Source organism: Coregonus lavaretus (assembly GCF_964263955.1).
Source record: "Coregonus lavaretus genome assembly, contig: SUPER_35_unloc_1, whole genome shotgun sequence".
NCBI lineage: Eukaryota > Metazoa > Chordata > Actinopteri > Salmoniformes > Salmonidae > Coregonus > Coregonus lavaretus.
The window spans coordinates 5,482,330-5,505,792 of record NW_028167181.1 but is presented as its reverse complement, the minus strand read 5'-3'; the positions used below and the strand labels follow the sequence as shown (position 1 = coordinate 5,505,792).

General features: G+C 46.2%; 1 protein-coding gene across 1 annotated transcript in view; it reads left to right on the top strand.

Moving 5' to 3' along the window:
- The window catches only part of cntln (centlein, centrosomal protein), a 94,416-nt gene that overhangs the window by 53,222 nt on the left and 17,731 nt on the right, over positions 1-23,463 (top strand). The window contains exons 18-23 of the mRNA XM_084188483.1: positions 1,592-1,689; positions 5,566-5,692; positions 6,095-6,232; positions 7,123-7,308; positions 13,333-13,524; positions 21,168-21,245. Of these exons, the coding sequence (XP_084044609.1) occupies positions 1,592-1,689; positions 5,566-5,692; positions 6,095-6,232; positions 7,123-7,308; positions 13,333-13,524; positions 21,168-21,245 (819 nt within the window). The remainder of the gene's footprint in view (positions 1-1,591; positions 1,690-5,565; positions 5,693-6,094; positions 6,233-7,122; positions 7,309-13,332; positions 13,525-21,167; positions 21,246-23,463) is intronic.

The following is a 23,463-nucleotide window of genomic DNA, read 5'->3' as shown; positions in this document are numbered from 1 at the left end:
GGTCAGACGTTTCTTGTAGTTGGCCACCAGGTTTGCACACATCTCAGGAGGGATTTTGTTCCACTCCTCTTTGCAGATCTTCTCCAAGTCATTAAGGTTTTGAGGCTGACATTTGGCAACTCGAACCTTCAGCTCCCTCCACAGATTTTCTATGGGTTTAAGGTCTGGAGACTGGCTAGGCCACTCCAGGACCTTAATGTGCTTATTCTTGAGCCAATCCTTTGTTGCCTTGGCCGTGTGTTTTGGGTCATTGTCATGCTGGAATACCCATCCACGACCCATTTTCAATGCCCTGGCTGAGGGAAGGAGGTTCTCACCCAAGATTTGACGGTACATGTCCCCGTCCATCGTCCCTTTGATGCAGTGACGTTGTCCTGTCCCCTTAGCAGAAAAACACCTCCATGTTTGACGGTGGGGATGGTGTTCTTGGGGTCATAGGCAGCATTCCTCCTCCTCCAAACACGGCGAGTTGAGTTGATGCCAAAGAGCTCCATTTTGGTCTCATCTGATCACTTTCACCTAGTTCTCCTCTGAATCATTCAGATGTTCATTGGCAAACTTCAGACGGCCCTGTATATGTGCTTTCTTGAGCAGAGGGACCTTGCGGGCGCTGCAAGATTTCAGTCCTTCACGGCGTAGTGTGTTACCAATTGTTTTCTTGGTGACTATGGTCCCAGCTGCCTTGAGATCATTGACAAGATCCTCCCGTGTAGTTCTGGGCTGATTTCTCACCGTTCTCATGATCGTTGCAACTCCACGAGGTGAGATCTTGCATGGAGCCCCAGGCCGAGGGAGATTGACAGTTCTTTTGTGTTTCTTCCATTTGCGAATAATCGCACCAACTGTTGTCACCTTCTCACCAAGCTGCTTGGCGATGGTCTTGTAGCCCATTCCAGCCTTGTGTAGGTCTATAATCTTGTCCCTGACATCCTTGGAGAGCTCTTTGGTCTTGGCCATGGTGGAGAGTTTGGAATCTGATTGATTGATTGCTTCTGTGGACAGGTGTCTTTTATACAGGTAACAAGCTGAGATTAGGAGCACTCCCTTTAAGAGTGTGCTCCTAATCTCAGCTCGTTACCTGTATAAAAGACACCTGGGAGCCAGAAATCTTTCTGATTGAGAGGGGGTCAAATACTTATTTCCCTCATTAAAATGCAAATCAATTTATAACATTTTTGACATGCGTTTTTCTGGATTTTTTGTTGTTATTCTGTCTCTCACTGTTCTAATAAACCTACCATTAAAATTATAGACTGATCATTTCTTTGTCAGTGGGCAAACGTACAAAATCAGCAGGGGATCAAATACTTTTTTCCCTCACTGTATACACCACGTATTCTCACATGACAAAGACAGACGAGGTTTAAAAATGGATCGGTACACAATCACAATGTCCTCCTACTTCTCCTCAACTGTGTAAATGTATTATAAACCTCTTTCTGTCACTTCCTGACATCCTAGTGTCTGCAGTTCTAATGAGAACACATGCTGCTACATCTGACCTGTCACGGCTAGTGTCACAACACCCCTGTCTCTTTGTCTCTGTGACGCACACTCACACACACTCTGTCTCTCTGTCTCCCCCTCTCAGAGCTCCAGTGCGGAGGTGACGAGGCAGACGTCGGCTAACAAAACCCTGCGAGCCCAGCTGCTGGAGAGAGAGGAGAAGCTCAGAGAACTGCAGGAGAAGTCAGTACATAGACCAGCATGCTCTCTCTCTCTCTCTCGCTCTCTCTCTCTCTCTCTCTCTCTCTCTCTCTCTCTCTCTCTCTCTCTCTCTCTCTCTCTCGCTCACTCTCACTCTGTCTCTCTCTCGCTCGCTCACTCTCACTCTGTCTCTCTCTCTCTCTGTTTCTCAGTTTCTCTTGCACATTCTTCCTCCTCTCTGTCTCATCTGCAGTGTTTGATTCCACCGTGTGGCAGCTCTCTGACTGCTGCCCTGTTCTCCAGCTCAGCTCTGAATACTCTCTGGGGGGTTTTCTATTTGCGTGTGCATGCTTTCATTTGTGTTTGTCTCTCTGTGTGTGTGTGTGTGTGTGTGTTTATTCTTTTTCTGTGTGTGTGTTAATGCCATGTATGTTGTGTGTGTCCTGTTGTGCATTGTGTGTTGAGATGAGATGGAGGGTTTTGATCAAAGAGATGGGTATTGATCCAGTGTGTGTGCCGCAGGAAGGATCAACTCTGCTCCTCGTGACACAAAAACCCACACAACACCACAGTGGCCCCCGGGCCTTCTGTTAATGACTTACATAGTTGAGAGAAGTGAAATTGCAAAGCTGTGATCATCATTGAGCATGTAACATGTTAAGAGGTCTCGGCAATTAGCAACTTATCAAACTTTAAATTTATTTTCAAACAAAGGCAGGATGGACTGACATGTTAGTTTCTCTCTCACTCTTTCTCTCTCTCTCTTTCGCTCTCTCTCTCTCACACTCTCTTTCTCTCTCTCTCTTTCTCTCTCATTCTCTTTCTCTCTCATTCTCTTTCTCTCTCACTCTCTTTCTCTCTCTCGGCCCAATATGATACAGTAGTACCCTTTTTTCCTTTCATCTTCAATAATACATCCAACATGTGTGTTCAGTGTGTACAGCGATCACAGTAGCGTTGTGTGTTTGTGACCAAAGCGCGGGCGGATCACAGCAGAGACAGAGCGAAGATCCCTCAGCCGGTTTCCGCGACAACGTCCCTCATATCCATTGGTCCCTTCTTCTTCTACTTCTTCTTCTTCTTCTATTGCCATGGCGCTACCCTAGCACCTCGCCACATCCTCCACGGGGCGTCCTTCTCTCAGAATGAAAGACATGTCTATACCAGACGTCTCTGAAATATACATCTCAGTACACACCAAGGGGCCAGGCAGGCTGCTCCTCTGCAAAAAAAAGAAGTGAATTTCAAAGTAAGAGCGTGTGTCCTCAGTCAATATCCGTCATCCAGGCGCCTGCTTTATTTATGAACCTACTTCTTTCATCTCCAGCGATCCTGTTGTCTGTCTGTCTATCAGAGACACATCTATGTTTCAACTCCCCTTTTGTTTTTTAACAACACTTACTACTGTCTGTAGGACATGTTAAAGTGTGATTATCATGGACGCATGTTTGATGAGCGATAAAGTGGAAAAACTGGAGATGAAAGAAACTAGCAGCAGGGTGATAATGTTAGAGATCAGAATACAGGTTCCAAGTCCAGTCTTTCAACAGACACTTCATAAATACAGATCACTCTCTCTCTCTCTCTCTCTCTCTCTCTCTCTCTCTCTCTCTCTCTCTCTCTCTCTCTCTCTCTCTCTCTCTCGCAGAAGAAGAAGAAGAACAACTACTATAGTAGCTATCCCCCATTCTTTTTTATCCTCTATTCATCCTCTGTTCATCTAAAATGCATGTTATAGATCTAATTACCATTATTAGTGTTGGGGATGCACAGAGGGATCTGTGTGATGTGGCTGGGCTTCTCTCTAATGCTGCTGCTCTTCAAGTCAACAGAGACAGACGTCCTAAAGGTTCAATATGGTTTTTTTTCATTAATGGTTAAATCCATTGGGGTAACCAGGGACCCTATGCAGCAGGGCCCCCGGCCAGACTCTCCTCTCTTCTCTCTCATTTAATTTAAAGTCACTCCAATAAGACAAGCTCTCATTTATTTGGCCCAGTCTGCCCCCAGGCTAACGGCTCTATCGAGGGAGACAGGGACATTTACTTACACAAAAATATAAAAGGCACTTGCCCCTCGGTTGCGTCATCTGTTTATTTAGAATAAAAGCCTAGTCGGTAATATGTGCAGGCTGAGAGTGAAAAAAACTATACATATTTTGCAATGTAAACCTGATTAATTAAAAGGAAACGCATCTGATCTTTAATCATATTATTCCATTTGTTCTTCCGATTCCCCCCCGCAGGACCCCAGACGGCCATGAAGTCGGTAATATTTGCCTTTATGTGAAACAACAGAGTAAAACATGTAAACAGAGTAAACTACACACTAAGACATTTAACTGAAAGAGTCTCTTAAGATGTGGCTCTAAAGAGATACGGGAATATTAAGCGTGTCAGGGAGAGGTTTGAAATGTGAAGTGACACGTCGTACATTTTAGACACACACACCCACACACACACACACACACAGCCGTTTCAACAGGGGCACCCCAGCATCTCTATCTAATTACTATCACACACAGCTATGCCGTTTCAACAGGGGGACCCCAGCGTCTCTCTATCTAGTTACTATCAGAATAGTCAACTAGTCAAGTAAACAAACAAGCTCTTTTGGAGTTGATTCCACTCTGGATCGTTATCTACAGAACCACGTCCCCTCCCCAGTCGTCCCCTCCCCAGTCGTCCCCTTCCCCAGTCGTCCCCTTCCCCAGTCGTCCCCTTCCCCAGTCGTCCCCTCTCCAGTTGCCCCCTCCCCAGTCGCCCCCTCCCCAGTCGTCCCCTTCCCCAGTCGTCCCCTTCCCCAGTCGCCCCCTTCCCCAGTCGTCCCCTTCCCCAGTCGTCCCCTTCCCCAGTCGTCCCCTTCCCCAGTCGCCCCCTCCCCAGTCGCCCCCTCCCCCAGTCGCCCCCTTCCCCAGTCGTCCCCTTCCCCAGTCGCCCCCTCCCCAGTCGTCCCCTTCCCCAGTCGTCCCCTTCCCCAGTCGCCCCCTTCCCCAGTCGCCCCCTTCCCCAGTCGTCCCCTTCCCCAGTCGTCCCCTTCCCCAGTCGTCCCCTTCCCCAGTCGCCCCCTCTCCAGTCGTCCCCTCCCCAGTCGTCCCCTTCCCCAGTCGTCCCCTCCCCAGTCGTCCCCTCCCCAGTCGTCCCCTCCCCAGTCGTCCCCTCCCCAGTCGTCCCCTCCCCAGTCGTCCCCTCCCCAGTCGTCCCCTCCCCAGTCGTCCCCTTCCCCAGTCGCCCCCTCTCCAGTCGTCCCCTCCCCAGTCGTCCCCTTCCCCAGTCGTCCCCTTCCCCAGTCGCCCCCTTCCCCAGTCGCCCCCTTCCCCAGTCGCCCCCTTCCCCAGTCGCCCCCTTCCCCAGTCGCCCCCTTCCCCAGTCGTCCCCTTCCCCAGTCGCCCCCTTCCCCAGTCGCCCCCTTCCCCAGTCGCCCCCTTCCCCAGTCGTCCCCTTCCCCAGTCGCCCCCTCCCCAGTCGTCCCCTCCCCCGGGTTTTCATGTGGCGAGGACAGTAGTGTAACATTTCATTAAGAACTGTAATTCTTTTCATGCTATTTGGATGTGTTGAATTGTGTCTATGTTACTGTAGATCAGACTGTTACTGCAGTCTGGATGTTAGTGTCTCAGAAGATCTAAAATGTCATTTGTCAGAAATGTTCCCCATCCGATGTTGCACAACAGGCGTAGATATTCCCCACTAGTATAGGAATCAGTAATGTATGCAGTCTAGAAATTGGATATTATACAGAAATTCATATTTTCTGCAGCATCCCCTATCAGCATGTGATTGTCAATGTATTTAGTTGTCATAATGTGATGTGAGCGTTGGGGACGTGTGTGTCTGCTTCTGCGTGTGTTTGCGTCTGCGTCTTTGCGTGTGCGTGTGTGTTAATGCCCTGTGTGTGTGTGTGTGTGTGTGTCATTCCCAGGGTGATCCACACAGAGAGAGATGTGCACATGAAGAGGCAGCTGGTGGAGGACGTGAAGACCAGGATGAGGTTCCTCCAGGAGACTGAGAAGACACACAGAGGACTGGTGGAGGAGCTGGAGAAGAAAGTATGTCTCAGTTAACATCTCACACGACATGGTTTAATCACACACAACAATGAGTTAGCATAATCAGATGGCATAAAATGGAATGAAAATGCGTTTTACTGGCACGTTTACAGTCCCGCCAGCCTTTATGGTTTTCCTGTAGTCACAATAACATTTCAGATGACACGTTTTCATCACGTGACGGAATCTGCTAGCAAATTTAACAATGAATCGGCTATGCAGGTACTTATATGCCATGAAAACGCCACTAGCCGGTATATTCACCCAGCCTTGATTTAATTTAGACTGAATATATCTACAGTACTGTAGCATGGGCAAAAGGAAAACACATTCAAACATCTTTGATATTTTGAAGATATTCACAAATTCTTCCTCCTCTCTCCCTCTGTGTGTGACACCCAGGTGAAGACCTTGACAGAGGAGGCCACTAACAGGAAGGCCTTTATAGACTCTCTGAAGAGGAGGCTGTCTGTAGCCACTAAAGAGAAGAGTCAGCATGAGACCTCCTGTCAGAAACTCAAGGAGGACCTGGACAAGAAGGTACCAGCCATAGCAGTTTAGGCTCACCTAATAATGTGTGTGATGTTCAGGTAGACGTCAGCAGTGGTAGTAGGACTGTTGCTTACACACAGGCTGGGATCGTTCTATTTTGATAAGGCGGATTTGATCACATTTTCCTTCCCAACGACAAGCTGGGAGAAGTCCAGTAACAGAAGTGAAGATTGCCTCCTCAACACCTTTTTATAGCGTCATTTCCAAACCTATGTATTATGGTGTATAGGAGCAGCGTGACTGGAAACCCATGTATTATGACATCATCTCCCTGTGTTGTGGTGTATAGGAGCAGCTTGACTGGAAACCCATGTATTATGACATCATCTCCCTGTGTTGTGGTGTATAGGAGCAGCGTGACTGGAAACCCATGTATTATGACATCATCTCCCTGTGTTGTGGTGTATAGGAGCAGCGTGACTGGAAACCCATGTATTATGACATCATCTCCCTGTGTTGTGGTGTATAGGAGCAGCGGGACTGGAAACCCATGTATTATGACATCATCTCCCTGTGTTGTGGTGTATAGGAGCAGCGTGACTGTAAACCCATGTATTATGACATCATCTCCCTGTGTTGTGGTGTATAGGAGCAGCGTGACTGGAAACCCATGTATTATGACATCATCTCCCTGTGTTGTGGTGTATAGGGGCAGCGTGACTGGAAACCCATGTATTATGACATCATCTCCCTGTGTTGTGGTGTATAGGAGCAGCGTGACTGGAAACCCATGTATTATGACATCATCTCCCTGTGTTGTGGTGTATAGGAGAAGCGTGACTGGAAACCCATGTATTATGACATCATCTCCCTGTGTTGTGGTGTATAGGAGCAGCGTGAATGTAAATCATTCTCTCTCCTTCTCTCCCTCCCTGTAGGAGCAGCGTGTGGAGGCCTTGCAGGCCCGTGTGAGGGCCAGTGAGCGGGCCCAGGCCGAGCTGGAGCAGACGGCCTCCCGTCAGATGGAGGGTCTGGCCCAGCAGAGCACCGTGGCCCTGGAGGCCCTGCAGAGACGACTGGGCCTGGCCCACACACAGCTGGAGCAGCTACAAGCCTTCACTAAGGTACTGGACTGGGGACTGGGCATGGGTTAGAGGGCAGAGGTCAAATGTACTTGGGGCAGACACAGCACAGGGGTCACTGGTCACTGGCAAAATACATGGATATACCAGGGTCGTGTTCAGTCGGGTACACCGTAGATTTAAAAAAATTATGAAATGAAAATAACCAGCACTCTCCCCGTTTCAGTCAGTTTTTTTCCGTTTGGTGCTTAATGAACATGACCCAGTTTGACAATCCCGGTCTGAGATGAGCCTAGTGCATCGTAATATAACCTTATTAGGGCTGTGATATGTCAGTCAGATGAGGGACTGCTAATTAGCCTAGCTGCCATGGCATGTTCACTTCACACAAAGACCTAATAACCATTGTAATATGATGTCTCTTCTTCTAAAGACATTAACATAATTGCCTCTGAATCACTCTTTAATCCTAACATCAAATTGAGTCATGACATTGGGTGACGCGAGGGCTGAGTGCTTAGTCTGTGCCAGTGGAGGGCATAATGGGGGGTTAAGGCCCTGCCAGTGTGTGTCTGCCCAGTGGGAATGGGGGCCAGGTCTGGCCTGGTCCCAGTTCTAATCCAACTGCCATTCTAGTGTTGTTTCTGGCAGGGCCTGATAAAGAACCTGTCAATCACACCGTCGCCGTGACACTTGCCCATCAACTCTGACTGCAGTGTTGAGGGGGAGGGGCTTAAGAGAGACCACGATGGCATCCCCTCCCTCAGAACTAGTCCAGGAGACGACATGGATACCATTGTGGTCATAACCAGCTCTTTGTTCTCCCACAAGTAATTTATGTTTCACTGGTCAAAATAAACTGACCAAACTGTTATCGGGAAGATTTTTATAATAGGTCGCCCACCTTTCCCTCCCTCCCTCCCTCCCTCCCTCCCTCCCTCCCTCCTCTCCTTCCTTCCTTCCCTCTTCTCCTCCCTCCCTCCCTCCCTCCCCTCCTTCCTTCCTTCCCTCTTCTCCACCCCCCCTCCCTCTTTTCTCCCCTAACAACATACTGTATCCTATCTTTAATACTGAACCCTTTCCGTCCTCGTTCCCATAACACTAGGGCTGAGTTGTCTGAGTGTCTGGGCCATTGTTGTTGAGCATTCACATCATTCTAGGTTTCCCCAATCCTTTTTATGATCCCTGATAAGAACAGGAGGCCCTTTGATTGGCTGACCTGCCGTCCAGAGGAGATTTACTGCTGTCATGTATTGATCAGTGTCCAGGGCTTCTAGGGTCTTCTTCTGTTGTGTACTCTGGTTGGTTGGACCCCGGGCCCCTCTACACCTCTCTACCAGCCTCAGGCCATGTTCCACTCCTGTTGATGTGCTAAACACTAAACAGTGGCCCTGGAATGGCTGCCTACACTCACCGGCTTAGCCTCAGACACAAAGGTGGAGACCAGATTTGGGTTCAAATACTACACTGAAAATAACACATCCTAGATCTGAATGAATGAAATAATCTTATTAAATACTTTTTTCTTTACATAGTTGAATGTGCTGACAACAAAATCACACAAAAATTATCAATGGAAATCAAATTTATCAACCCATGGAGGTCTGGATTTGGAGTCACCCTCAAAATTAAAGTGGAAAACCACACTACAGGCTGATCCAACTTTGATGTAATGTCCTTAAAACAAGTCAAAATGAGGCTCAGTAGTGTGTGTGTGTGGCCTCCACGTGCCTGTATGACCTCCCTACAACGCCTGGGCATGCTCCTGATGAGGTGGCGGATGGTCTCCTGAGGGATCTCCTCCCAGACCTGGACTAAAGCATCCGCCAACTCCTGGACAGTCTGTGGTGCAACGTGGCGTTGGTGGATGGAGCGAGACATGATGTCCCAGATGTGCTAATTTGGATTCAGGTCTGGGGAACAGGCGGGCCAGTCCATAGCATCAATGCCTTCCTCTTGCAGGAACTGCTGACACACTCCAGCCACATGAGGTCTAGCATTGTCTTGCATTAGGAGGAACCCAGGGCCAACCACACCAGCATATGGTCTCACAAGGGGTCTGAGGATCTCATCTCGGTACCTAATGGCAGTCAGGCTACCTCTGGCGAGCACATGGAGGGCTGTGCGGCCCCCCAAAGAAATGCCACCCCACACCATGACTGACCCACCGCCAAACCGGTCATGCTGGAGGATGTTGCAGGCAGCAGAACGTTCTCCACGGCGTCTCCAGACTCTGTCACGTCTGTCACATGTGCTCAGTGTGAACCTGCTTTCATCTGTGAAGAGCACAGGGCGCCAGTGGCGAATTTGCCAATCCTGGTGTTCTCTGGCAAATGCCAAACGTCCTGCACGGTGTTGGGCTGTAAGCACAACCCCCATCTGTGGACGTCGGGCCCTCATACCACCCTCATGGAGTCTGTTTCTGACCGTTTGAGCAGACACATGCACATTTGTGGCCTGCTGGAAGTCATTTTGCAGGGCTCTGGCAGTGCTCCTCCTGCTCCTCCTTGCACAAAGGCGGAGGTAGCAGTCCTGCTGCTGGGTTGTTGCCCTCCTACGGCCTCCTCCACGTCTCCTGATGTACTGGCCTGTCTCCTGGTAGCGCCTCCATGTTCTGGACACTACGCTGACAGACACAGCAAACCTTCTTGCCACAGCTCGCATTGATGTGCCATCCTGGATGAGCTGCACTACCTGAGCCACTTGTGTGGGTTGTAGACTCCGTCTCATGCTACCACTAGAGTGAAAGCACCGCCAGCATTCAAAAGTGACCAAAACATCAGCCAGGAAGCATAGGATCTGAGAAGTGGTCTGTGGTCACCACCTGCAAAACCAGTCCTTTATTGGGGGTGCCATGCTAATTGCCTATAATTTCCACCTGTTGTCTATTCCATTTGCACAACAGCATGTGAAATTTATTGTCAATCAGTGTTGCTTCCTAAGTGGACAGTTTGATTTCACAGAAGTGTGATTGACTTGGAGTTACATTGTGTTGTTTAAGTGTTCCCTTTATTTTTTTGAGCAGTGTATTTCAGTTATTTCAAGTACTTTCACATACATTTCGAAGTAAGTATTCTGATATGTTTGATTGAAAAAATAGTTGAATATTGGAATGTATTTGGAAATACACTTGGAAAGTATTGGCACTGGACACAGTTAAATAGAGCAGTAAAACCTATATCAGTATATCTCTATGAAGGTGCCATGTTCACAATAAAGATGTGTCTGAATTCACTCAACTGCATATTGTGGTCTATTGTCCTTTACAATCCCTGTCTGTGTGTTTTCAAATGGCCATTTTCTCAGTCAGTCCTTCCAGACAGTTCTTGTGAGTGTGATCTAAACGGATGGGGGTAGTTATTAGGGAAGGACAGTGTTTCCCTGCTCAGTTGATCTCCATCTCCATGTCGTAAGCCTCTGCTGTCTAAATTGGCCCTCTGGCTACTGTGATTGTGATACTAGGTTTGTCTGGGTAAGAGCCGTGTGCGCCTGACTCGACCTGCACACACACACACGCACGCACACACACACGCACGCACACACACGCACACACACACACACACACAAAATAGTGTGAGATACAATTGGTCTCACCTTCATATACACACACACACTACTTCTCTCTCTCCCGCTCTCTCTCTCTCTCTCTCTCTCTCTCTCTCTCTCTCTCTCTCTCTCTCTCTGTCTCTGTCTCTGTCTCTCTCTGTCTCTCTCTCTCTCTCTTTCTCTCTCTCTCTGTCTCTCTCTCTTTCTCTCTGTCTCTCTCTCTCTCTTTGTCTCGCTCTCTCTCTCTCTCTCTCTCTCTCTCTCTCTCTCTCTCTCTCTCTCTCTCTCTCTCTCTCTCTCTCTCTCTCTCTCTCTCTCTCTCTCTCTCTCTCTCTCTCTCTCTCTCTCTCTCTCTCTCTCTCTCTCTCTCTCTCTCTCTCAGGGCTGAGAATGAGTGATAAATTAATCTCTTTCCAGATTATTCCACACATTCAGGGTTTGGGTCAATTGAATGTAACCCTTGACTAGCGACAGTAAATATCTATTAGGGCTGTAAATAAAATAATAGGATCTCTGGCAGTTTCTTAATGAGCTGTGTATTCCTCCAGGACACAGAAGAGGTCTTGGCACACTTATGGAGACTAAACCTTTGTTTGGTTTATCAGGAAAATGAATATTGCTGTGATTGATTTCTGCGCTACTTTATTTCATTTATTATACGTTTAGTTAATTTTGTTATATTTCTATATATCTATTGTGCTCTACTGTATCTAAACCCACACCTAATACATCTAATATATGATATATGTTATATTATAAACTGGGTGTTTCGATGCATGAATGCTGATTGGCTGAAAGCTGTGGTATGTGAGACCGTATACCACGGGTATGACAAAACATGTATTTTTACTGTTCTAATTACGTTGATAACCAGTTTATAATAGCAATAAGGCACCTCCCGGGTTTGTGGTATATGGCCAATATACCACGGCTAAGGGCTATATCCAGGCACTCCGCGTTGCTTGCTTCGTGCATAAGAACAGCCCTTAGCCGTGGTAGATTGGCCATATACCACACCCCATCGTGGCCATATACCACACCCCCTCGTGCCTTATTGCCTAATAATATATTGATTTGGGGGTAGAATAGACACCTCAGCTTAAGTATAAAGACTTTATAGAATGTACAGAGAAACCCTTCAGAATATCCTAAGGTGTGTTTAGTCATATTGTTTTACATTGACGCGCCGTGTCCCATTTGGTTTTCACACACAGCTCATTTGTCTAAGCTTCATGCGTTTTTATATTTGATTTCATTTACTAATAGTCCATCTAATAGCATCCCTCGGATCCCTCCACGATCTGTCTGTCAACAATAACTCTCCCCACCAGCTCTCCCTTATGAAATCTAGCAGAGCCTCAGCAAAGTGCTTCTGATCCGCCCGTGTGAAATAAACTAAAGCAATGGAGATGTCTGTTTATGATTAGCCTGGGTTATGTACATGGAATGAGAGGTGTGTGTACATATCTGTTTCTGTATGTATGCAGTTGCCCTTGTGTGTTTGGGATTGTTTTGTGTGTGTGTGTGTGTGTGTGTGCTTGAAAAGCTACCTAGCCCATCTCTCGGCTGACCTTCCATTCCAAGGTCAGCTTTTCAGGCGGGCTTACAGGGGAATGATACAGAAGATTATTGCATCGATCAATAAGCTCAAAATGAAGCAAAGGGGAGTTTTGGGTTATTGACTTTCTCATGTACAGTGGTAGCTTTACATTTAATTGTCTCACTCTCTTTTTATTTAGAGCCAACTGCCATTTAGTGCATTCAGGCCTCTGAGGTGCCTGAAGACCAATGAGGTTTCACACACACACACACACACTCTCGGGCACCATTTGAAATGCACCTCATCGCTCAATTATTTACACTGTTATGCCGTTGTATTGGCTTGTTTTATTGTGAGCCCATTCAAAGCAAATAACTATGTTAGCATTTTTCATACAACTCTTTCCCATGTGTGATTCGGTCCGCGTCAATTCTGAGGAGATTTGTCGGAGAAGAAACCTATTATTGATATCCAAGATGCGTAGATACCCTCGGTGTCTGTCATCACCGCACCGTTCAATCAGTCGGGTAACTCAGAAACCCTCTCAGGTACTAAAATCCTATAAGGAGAGTGAACGAACCAGAGAATTTCAGTGTCAAACTCAATATTCCTCCATAATGTACGTTGCTGCTGACGCCCTCGGCTCTTGTCTTGATAGGTTTCATTTATTCATCTACAGATGTATGATCTTTTTGATCATTTGATCACCCTGTTGCAGGAGAACTTTCCAACAATGCAGGAAATGTTGAACTTGTAGTGTATTTACGGTTTAAAAAGGCTTCTTTAGTCTGTAATTTCCACTTTTCCCTTACAATTTTTTGTTATAAACCCCTACAAAAATGTCAATTAATTATAATACACATAATAATTCACATTTCCTGTTGCTGCAGGAATATTTCCCTGCTGTAGAAAACTGGCTCAAATTTCCATCTCTCGCTTTCTCTAGTTTCATCACCCTTTCTTTATTTTCATCCTCTCAGGCTCTGGCAAGCGAAACTCTCCGCGAGGTGCAGGACGCCAAATCGCAGCTGAAGAGGAAGAGGACGGAGAAGAAGAAGGCAGTAGGGGCCGGAGGGCTGTCCAAGCAGTCCATGGTCAAGGCACAGTCCATCGCTGCGTCCATCCTCAACATGACCGAGACGGACCTGGCTGACATGCTGGACACCGACGAGGTACGGGTTTACGACCCCTAACAAAATCACTGATCGCGGAGCAGTTTTTATCCGTCTGAATTAGTCTCTGCAGGTAGATGATGCACCTTTAACCACATATCTAAGATCAGATGATGCCCAAATCCCCAATCCAACATGGCTGAATCACTGATCTCAGTGCAGTTTTTGTCCGTCTGAATGAGTCACTGCAGATCTAGGATCAGATTACGCCTATCCCCGATCCTTACCTTGACCACTAGCAGGATGGACATAATATCTGACCCTGTATCATTTGTTAGTAGACATCTTCTACCACCTTCACAATGACCCTGTGGGAACAGATACATGTATAGTTTACCATCACTGACAGGAAAACATGGAAAGACAGTTGACTTGTATTGAAGTCCCAGTTCAGTCAGCTGACTCTAACCGGCACTTGGCCTCTGTGGTGATTCAGTCTCAAGTCAGAGTGCTGTGGTAAATGTAGCTATATAACCTTTCTAGTCGTTGACTGGATAAGCATGGGTGAGTAGGCATACATGAACACTTAGGGAGGTGATATGTGCCTATTTTAAAGAACACAACTAGCCTGGTGGTCTAGTCTGTTTGGGATTTTTTGTAGCAGCAGTGGCAGAGTTAGCATATGGGGGTGCTTGGTCTTTCTGGGGTCTTCCTGGGGCATACATCTATACATCTACAGTGAGGGAAAAATGTATTTGATCCCCTGCTGATTTTGTACGTTTGCCCACTGACAAAGAAATTATCACTCTATAATTTTAATGGTAGGTTTATTTGAACAGTTAGAGACATAATAACAACAAAAAAATCCAGAAAAACGCATGTCAAAAATGTTATAAATTGATTAGTTTTTTAATGAGGGAAATAAGTATTTGACCCCTCTGCAAAACATGACTTAGTACTTGATGGCAAAACCGTTTCTTGTAGTTGGCCACCAGGTTTGCACACATCTCAGGAGGGATTTTGTCCCACTCCTCTTTGCAGATCTTCTCCAAGTCATTAAGGTTTCGAGGCTGACGTTTAGCAACTCGAACCTTCAGCTCCCTTCACAGATTTTCTATGGGATTAAGGTCTGGAGACTGGCTAGGCCACTCCAGGACCGTAATGTGCTTCTTCTTGAGCCACTCCTTTGTTGCCTTGGCCGTGTGTTTTGGGTCATTGTCATGCTGGAATACCCATCCACGACCCATTTTCAATGCCCTGGCTGAGGGAAGGAGGTTCTCACCCAAGATTTGACGGTACATGGCCCCGTCCATCGTCCCTTTGATGCGGTGAAGTTGTCCTGTCCCCTTAGCAGAAAAACACCCCCAAAGCATAATGTTTCCACCTCCATGTTTGACGGTGGAGATGGTGTACTTGGGGTCATAGGCAGCATTCCTCCTCCTCCAAACACGGCGAGTTGAGTTGATGCCAAAGAGCTCGGTTTTGGTCTCATCTGACCACAACACTTTCAGCCAGTTCTCCTCTGAATCATTCAGATGTCCATTGGCAAACTTCAGACGGGCCTGCATATGTGCTTTCTTGAGCAGGGGGACCTTGCGGGTGCTGCAGGATTTCAGTCCTTCACGGCGTAGTGTGTTACCAATTGTTTTCTTGGTGACTATGGTCCCAGCTGCCTTGAGATCATTGACAAGATCCTCCTGTGTAGTTCTGGGCTGATTCCTCACCATTCTCATGATCATTGCAACTCCACGAGGTGAGATCTTGCATGGAGCCCCAGGCCGAGGGAGATTGACAGTTCTTTTGTGTTTCTTCCATTTGCGAATAATCGCACCAACTGTTGTCACCTTCTCACCAAGCAGCTTGGCGATGGTTTTGTAGCCCATTCCAGCCTTGTGTAGGTCTACAATCTTGTCCCTTACATCCTTGGAGAGCTCTTTGGTCTTGGCCATGGTGGAGAGTTTGGAATCTGATTGATTGATTGCTTCTGTGGACAGGTTTCTTTTATACAGGTAACAAGCTGAGATTAGGAGCACTCCCTTTAAGAGTGTGCTCCTAATCTCAGCTCGTGACCTGTATAAAAGACACCTGGGAGCCAGAAATCTTTCTGATTGAGAGGGGGTCAAATATTTATTTCCCTCATTAAAATGCAAATCAATTTATAACATTTTTGACATGCGTTTTTCTGGATTTTTTTGTTGTTATTCTGTCTCTCACTGTTCAAATAAACCTACATTAAAATTATAGACTGATCATTTCTTTGTCAGTGGGCAAACGTACAAAATCAGCAGGGGATCAAATACTTTTTTCCCTCACTGTACATTATAAAAATGATATATACAGTATATTACAATTGTTTTGCAGTGGCGTCCACGATCCCCTAAATGCATATAGGGGAAACACTAGCTTTATGTATGGCATGACAATTATAGAAAACATGGCTACATACAGTATGGAACCAAGCTAGGATACAACTACCTCTCATTCAAGAGAAGAAAAAAAACTCACACTCTCATTCACTATAAAAGTTATTTGGCTCATGGCTTTTCTTGTTCAAGAAGAACCCTTTCTTTCACGACAACAAGCTCTATCTACAGTATGTCCCCACTTCCTCCACATAGATCACTCCTTCTCTCTCTCCTCCTCCCTTGTCGTCAATTAACCGACACTGCGTTACAATCAACTTCCTGTCTTCATCACAGGATGAGAGAGTGTATGCCAGCCAGGAATCAGCCACCACCTACCCTGGAATGACAGGGCCGAGATACATTTGAAGAAATGCTCCAACTTATCAGAGCTTAATGAGCGTGAAGTGTGTGTGAGGTGAGCGTCGCTCCGGGTGTGTTTTAATGGCGGCTAATGGCATTCCGCCTGGTCAGCTGTGTTTGTGTCTGTTGGTGTTAATTGCTTGTCCGTGGATCACGGCGCTGTCGGGTGCTCAGGGACCCACCGGAGAACGGGTAAGTGGTCTGTCACAGGAAGGGTGTGTGCGTGCGTATGTGCGGTTGTGTGTGGGTGTCGGGAGCGGAGAGGAGCCAGTCACGGTGTGTTGCTAATTGAAAATCCCCCAGGAACCACGGAAGGACTAGGGTGGAACAGTAATTGTGTGTCTGTGTAGATCTACATCTCAGCCTGCTGAGAAACTAACTGGAAGTTACCAGGAAACCAGACGTGTTTTAATCCGTCCAGGCTGTAATTCACCTACTGCATACTTAGTAACAGATTCAGTTTTCCATCAGGTATTTTACTGTGTCAAATTTGATGTTGAGATCTTTCTTTCTGCGGCTGAAAGACTCAGACAGAGCTGAAAGGGGCAGCAGTGTGGTTCTCTCAGTTTGAGAGGAGGAATTGTTATCCTGCTATGCCTTTTATTAATCTTTCACTGTTACTGAGGGTGGTTGTGGGAAAAGGCCCTTTTGTTGCCACGGCCCTCCACCACACAAACACACACACACGCGCACACTCGCACACTCTCAGCCTCAGCATGCTCTCTCCCTCTCCCTGCCACTCCATCCAGCTGTAGGCAGGCAGTAAGAGAGTGGCGGTAGCGGTCAGCTCCTTCTCCTTGGGCAGCAGCAGCTTGTTGTGGAGTTAATGATGCGTCTGTAATAAGGACATAATTGCCAGGCCAGTTTGTTTTCCAACAGGGCCCCTAATGAGAGACGGAGGGTCAGTGTATTGTTATGCATCCTCTGAGGGGCCACACACACACACCCACCCACCCTTCTCACCTCCGTGGGAGGCAGAGGAGGCAGGAATGATGAGGAGCCCACCATCAAGGCAGCCCACACCTCACCTCTCTCTCTCATTCTATCGCTCTCTTTCTCATTCTATCTCTCTCTCTCTCCCTCTCTCCCTCCTCTCTCTTTCTCTACCTTTCTCTGCATCTACCTATTCCCTCCCTCCCCTCCCTCCCTCTCCAGTCACACTAATGAGGGCCTCTGAAGACATGGAAATTAGCCGTGCGCTGACGCTACCACCAGGCCCCACCATCCTCATCCATCGAGGGGATAGGAGAGCAAGGGAGGCCCTTCTAGGGGGAGACAAGCCCTACACACCTTATCCTCCATCCCCCGACCCCTCCCCCCTCTACCTCTTTGAGAGGCAACACCTGCGGTTAAAAGCCGTGCAGAGTTCTGTTAAATGGGACAAGTGGCTTGCGAAATTATTCACCCCCCTTGGCATTTTTCCTATTTTGTTGCCTTACAACCTGGAATTAAAATGGGGGGTTTGTATCATTTGATTTACACAACATGCCTACCACTTTGAAGATGCAAAATATTTTTTATTGTGAAACAAACAAGAAATAATAAAAAAAAACAGAACTTGAGCATGCATAACTATTCACCCCCCCAAAGTCAAAACTTTGTAGAGCCACCTTTTGCAGCAATTATAACTGCAAGTCTCTTGGGGTATGTCTCTATAAGCTTGGCACATCTAGCCACTGGGATTTTTGCCCATTCTTCAAGGCAAAACTGCTCCAGCTCCTTCAAGTTGGATGGGTTCCGCTGATGTACAGCAATCTTTAAGTCATACCACAGATTCTCAATTGGATTGAGGTCTGGGTTTTGACTAGGCCATTCCAAGACGTTTAAATGTTTCCCCTTAAACCACTCGAGTGTTGCGTTAGCAGTATGCTTAGGGTCATTGTCCTGCTGGAAGGTGAACCTCCGTCCCAGTCTCAAATCTCTGGAAGACTGAAACAGGTTTCCCTCAAGAATTTCCCTGTATTTAGCGCCTTCCATCATTCCTTCAATTCTGACCAGTTTCCCATTCCCTGCCGATGAAAAACATCCCCACAGCATGATGCTGCCACCACCATGCTTCACTGTGGGGATGGTGATCTTGGGGTGATAAGAGGTGTTGGGTTTGTGCCAGACTCAATATTAGTCTCATCTGACCAGAGTACCTTCTTCCATATGTTTGGGGAGTCTCCCACATGCTTTTTGGCGAACACCAAATGTGTTTGCTTATTTTTTTCTTTAAGCAATGGCTTTTTTCTGGCAACTCTTCCGTAAAGCCCAGCTCAGTGGAGTGTATGGCTTAAAGTTGTCCTATGGACAGATACTCCAATCTCCGCTGTGGAGCTTTGCAGCTCCTTCAGGGTTATCTTTTGCCTCTTTGGTATCTTTGTTGCCTCTCTGATTAATGCCCTCCCTGCCTGGTCCGTGAGTTTTGGTGGGCGGCCCTCTCTTGGCAGGTTTGTTGTGGTGCCATATTCTTTCCATTTTTTAATAATGGATTTAATGGTGCTCCGTGGGATGTTCAAAGTTTGTGACTTCTGAAGGTAATTTGGCAGGGTGCTTTTCTTAGCTCACCGTGGTATAGCGAGTCCTTTTGGCGGGCCGGCGCCTGCAAGCTGACTTTGGTTGTCAGTTGAACGGTGGTGCGGCTGACTTCCGGCTTAAGCAAGCAGGGTTTTAACAAGTTGGCGGCTAGGCGGGTCATGACCTTCGCCTCTCCCGAGCCCATTGAGGAGTTGCAGCGATGAGACAAGGTCGTAACTAGCAATTGGGAGAAAATGGGGTAAAAACTACAATAACAAAAAAATAACAAAACTAAATAAGGAGACAGACAAATACCAAGGCCATTGTACCTTTCTTTTATTTTAGAGAGATCTCTTATTTTTCATGAAAGCTTCATTTTCTGACCTCACCTCAGCCTCAGCCTTTATTTTTGTATCTGCATTGAAATTCAAGCATTGGAATTTGGAAGTGAAGTTGCCTAAATTTAACTAGTGATTTTCTGGTTGTACAGAGAAGAGGGATCCTGTGAGGCTCAGTTGGTGGAGCATGGCCAAAGGGTCGTGGGTTGATTCCCGCTCGGGCCACCCATACTTAAAGTGTATGCATGCTTTGGATCAACGCTTCTGCTAAATGGCATTCGGAAAGTATTTAGACCCCTTCACTTTTTTGACATTTTATTACGTTACAGCCTTATTCTAAAATCGATTACATCGTTTTCCCCCTCATCAATCTACACACAATACCCCATTATGACAAAATAATTTGCTAATATATTAAAAATAAAAACTGAAATATCATATTTACATAAGTATTCAGACCCTTTACACAGTACTTTGTTGAAGCACCTTTGGCAGCGATTACAGCCTCAAGTCTTCTTGGGTATGACGCTACAAGCTTGGCACACCTGTATTTGGGGAGTTTTTCCCATTCTTCTCTGCAGATCCTCTCAAGCTCTGTCAGGTTGGATGGGGAGCGTCGCTGCACAGCTATTTTCAGGTCTCTCCAGAGATGTTTGATCGGGTTCAAGTCTGGGCTCTGGCTGGGCCACTCAAGGACATTCAGAGACTTGTCCCGAAGCCACTCATGCATTGTCTTAGCTGTGTGCTTAGGGTCTTTGTCCTGTTGGGAGGTGAACCTTGGCCCCAGTCTGAGGTCCTGAGTGCTCTGGAGCAGGTTTTCTTCAAGGATCTCTCTGTACTTTGCTCCGTTCATCTTTCCCTCGATCCTGACTAGTCTCCCAGTCCCTGCCGCTGATAAACATCCCCACAGCATGATGCTGCCACCACCATGCTTCACCGTAGGGATGGTGGCAGGTTTCCTGCAGACGCGACACTTGGCATTCAGGCCAAAGAGTTCAATCTTGGTTTCATCAGACTAGAGTATCTTGTTTCTCATAGTCTGAGAGTCCTTTAGGTGCCTTTTAGCAAACTCCAAGCGGGCTGTCATGTGCCTTTTACTGAGGAGTGGCTTCCGTCTGGCCACTCTACCATAAAGGCCTGATTGGTGGAGTGCTGCAGAGATGGCTGTCCTTCTGGAAGGTTCTCACATCTCCACAGAGGAACTCTTGAGTTCTGTCAGAGTGACAATCGGATTCTTCTCCCCCGATTGGTCAGTTTGGCCAGGCGGCCAGCTCTAGGAAGAGTCTTGGTGGTTCCAATCTTCTTCCATTTAGGAATTACATTACATTTTAGTCATTTAGCAGACACTCTTATCCAGAGCGACTTACAGTTAGTGAGTGCATACATTTTCTTACTGGCCCTCAATGGGAAACGAACCCACAACCCTGGCGTTGCAAGCGCCATGCTCTACCAACTGAGCTACAGGGGTGTAAAATGTAAATGTAATTTAAGAATGATGGAGGCCACTGTGTTCTTGGGGACCTTCAACGCTGCAGACATTTTTTGGTACCCTTCCCCAGATCTGTGCCTCGACACAATCCTGTCTCAGAGCTCTACGAACAATTCCTTCGATCTCATGGCTTGGTTTTTGCTCTGATATGCACTGCCAACTGTGGGACCTTATATAGACAGGTGTGTGCCTTTCCAAATCATGTCCAATTTACCACAGTTGGACTCTAATCAAGTTGTAGAAACATCTCAAGGATAAACAATGGAAACAGGATGCACCTGAGCTCAATTTTGAGTCTCATAGTAAAGGGTCTGAATACTTATGTAAATTAGGTATTTATTTATTTATTTTTTGCAGAAATTTCTAAAACCTGTTTTTGCTTTGTCATTATGTGGTATTGTGTGTAGATTGATGAGGAAAAAAGTTAATTTAATCAATTTTAGAATAAGGCTGTAACGTAACAAAATGTCAAAAGTGAAGGGGTCTGAATACTTTCTGAATGCACTGTATTATTATTATTATTATTATTATTATTATTATTATTATTATTATTATTATTATATAAGATTACTGTTTGTTCATCTTTGGTGGTTGTTTTGTGTCTCTCTGCAGGAGGGGGATGATGTGGCAGCAGACAGTAGGCGAGACCAGGACTGGTTGGACCAGGTCATGAAGATCCTCCAACAACAGGTCTGGTTTAAAGTCTGTTAGTGTTTTTAGAAGCTAGTATTACAGTGCCTTGCAAAAGTATTCATCCCCCTTTGGCGTTTTTCCTATTTTGTTGCATTACAACCTGTAATTTAAATGGATTATTGGTTGGATTTCATGTAATGGACATACACAAATAGTCAAAATTGGTGAAGTGAAATGAAAAAAATAACTTGTTTATAGAAATTCTACAAAATAAATAACGGAAAAGTGGTGCGTGCATATGTATTCAACCCCTTTGCTATGAAGCCCCTAAATAAGATCTGGTGCAACCAATTACCTTCAGAAGTCACATAATTAGTTAAATAAAGTCCACCTGTGTGCAATCTAAATGGCACATGATCTGTCACATGATCTCTGTATATATACACCTGTTCTAAAAGGCCCCAGAGTCTGCAACACCACTAAGCAAGGGGCACCACCAAGCAAGCGGCAACATGAAGACCAAGGAGCTCTCCAAACAGGTCAGGGACAAAGTTGTGAAGAAGTACAGATCAGGGTTGGGTTATAAAAAAATATAGTCTAAACTTTGAACATCCCACGGAGCACCATTAAATCCATTATTAAAAAATGGAAAGAATATGGCACCACAACAAACCTGCCAAGAGAGGGCCGCCCACCAAAACTCACAGACCAGGCAGGGAGGGCATTAATCAGAGAGGCAACAAAGAGACCAAAGATAACCCTGAAGGAGCTGCAAAGCTCCACAGTGGAGATTGGAGTATCTGTCCATAGGACCACTGTAAGCCATACACTCCACAGAGCTGGGCTTTATGGAAGAGTTTTTTATATTTTTTATATATATATATTTTTTTTAATGGAATTGTTGCCAGAAAAAAGCCATTGCTTAAAGAAAAAAATAAGCAAACATATGGAAGAAGGTACTCTGGTCAGATGAGACTACAATTGAGCTTTTTGGCCATTAAGGAAAACGCTATGTCTGGCACAAACCCAACACCTCTCATCACCCTGAGAACACCATCCCCACAGTGAAGCATGGTGGTGGCACCATGTGGGGATGTTTTTCATCGGCAGGGACTGGGAAACTGGTCAGAATTGAAGGAATGATGGATGGCGCTAAATACAGGGAAATTCTTGAGATTTGAGACTGGGACGGAGGTTCACCCTCCAGCAGGACAATGACCCTAAGCATACTGCTAAAGCAACACTCTAGTGGTTTAAGGGGAAACATTTAAATGTCTTGGAATGGCCTAGTCAAAGATTTCTGTACACCAGCGGAACCCATCCAACTTGAAGGAACTGGAGCAGTTTTGCCTTGAAGAATGGGCAAAAATCTTGCAGCTGTAATTGCTGCAAAAGGTGGCTCTACAAGGTATTGACTTTGAGGGAGTGAATGGTTATGCACGCTCAAGTTTTCTGTTTTGTTGTCTTATTTCTTGTTTGTTTCACAAAAAAAATTATTTTGCATCTTCAAGGTAATCAAATGATACAAACACACCAAAAATCCATTTTAATTCCAGGTTGTAAGGCAACAAAAGGGGGGGGGTGAATACTCTCGCAAGCCACTGTATCTACAGTAGTAAAGATCAGTGGTGTAGTAGAGGGTAAACACACACTGTATATATTTTTAAGAGTTTTATATTTTTTTGGGTAAATGCGTTGAAAGTACTTTACTCACTGCGAACGGCGATCAGAGTTTACCCACCGATTTTATTTACAACCACATCACTGGTAATGATAGTTCAGCCATTGTTGTCTCACATAGAGATGAACCAACAAATGTTTGTCTAAATCAATAATGAACTAGTTACAATGAAGAGTAGAAAACACTGAGGATAGCAGAGTGTGTGTTGTGTACGAGCACTTGTCTGTGTGTATGTGCTGTCAGCTCTGTGTGATACGTTTCAGATTGAGTGTGTCTCCGTGTCCATGTCAATTCTCGCTGCAGGCACTCATGCGTCGCCTCCGCACCACGACACACACCGGCTCCTCCTATGACCTTTTCACCTCCCCTCACACACACACACACACACTGGCTCCACTCAATCCATGTTTTTCCCTTCCAGCCAGACAGCTCTCAGGCCCCCACTCCACCACTGTCCTCCTGCATTCCTTCCCTCCCTTTCTCTCATTGTCTCTCTCGCACTCTCGCTCTCTTTCGCTTCCTCTCGCATGCCCTCCCCCCCCCCCTTTCTCTCTCTCGCTCTCTCTGGCTCAGACCCCAAGGCAGCTTGTTAGT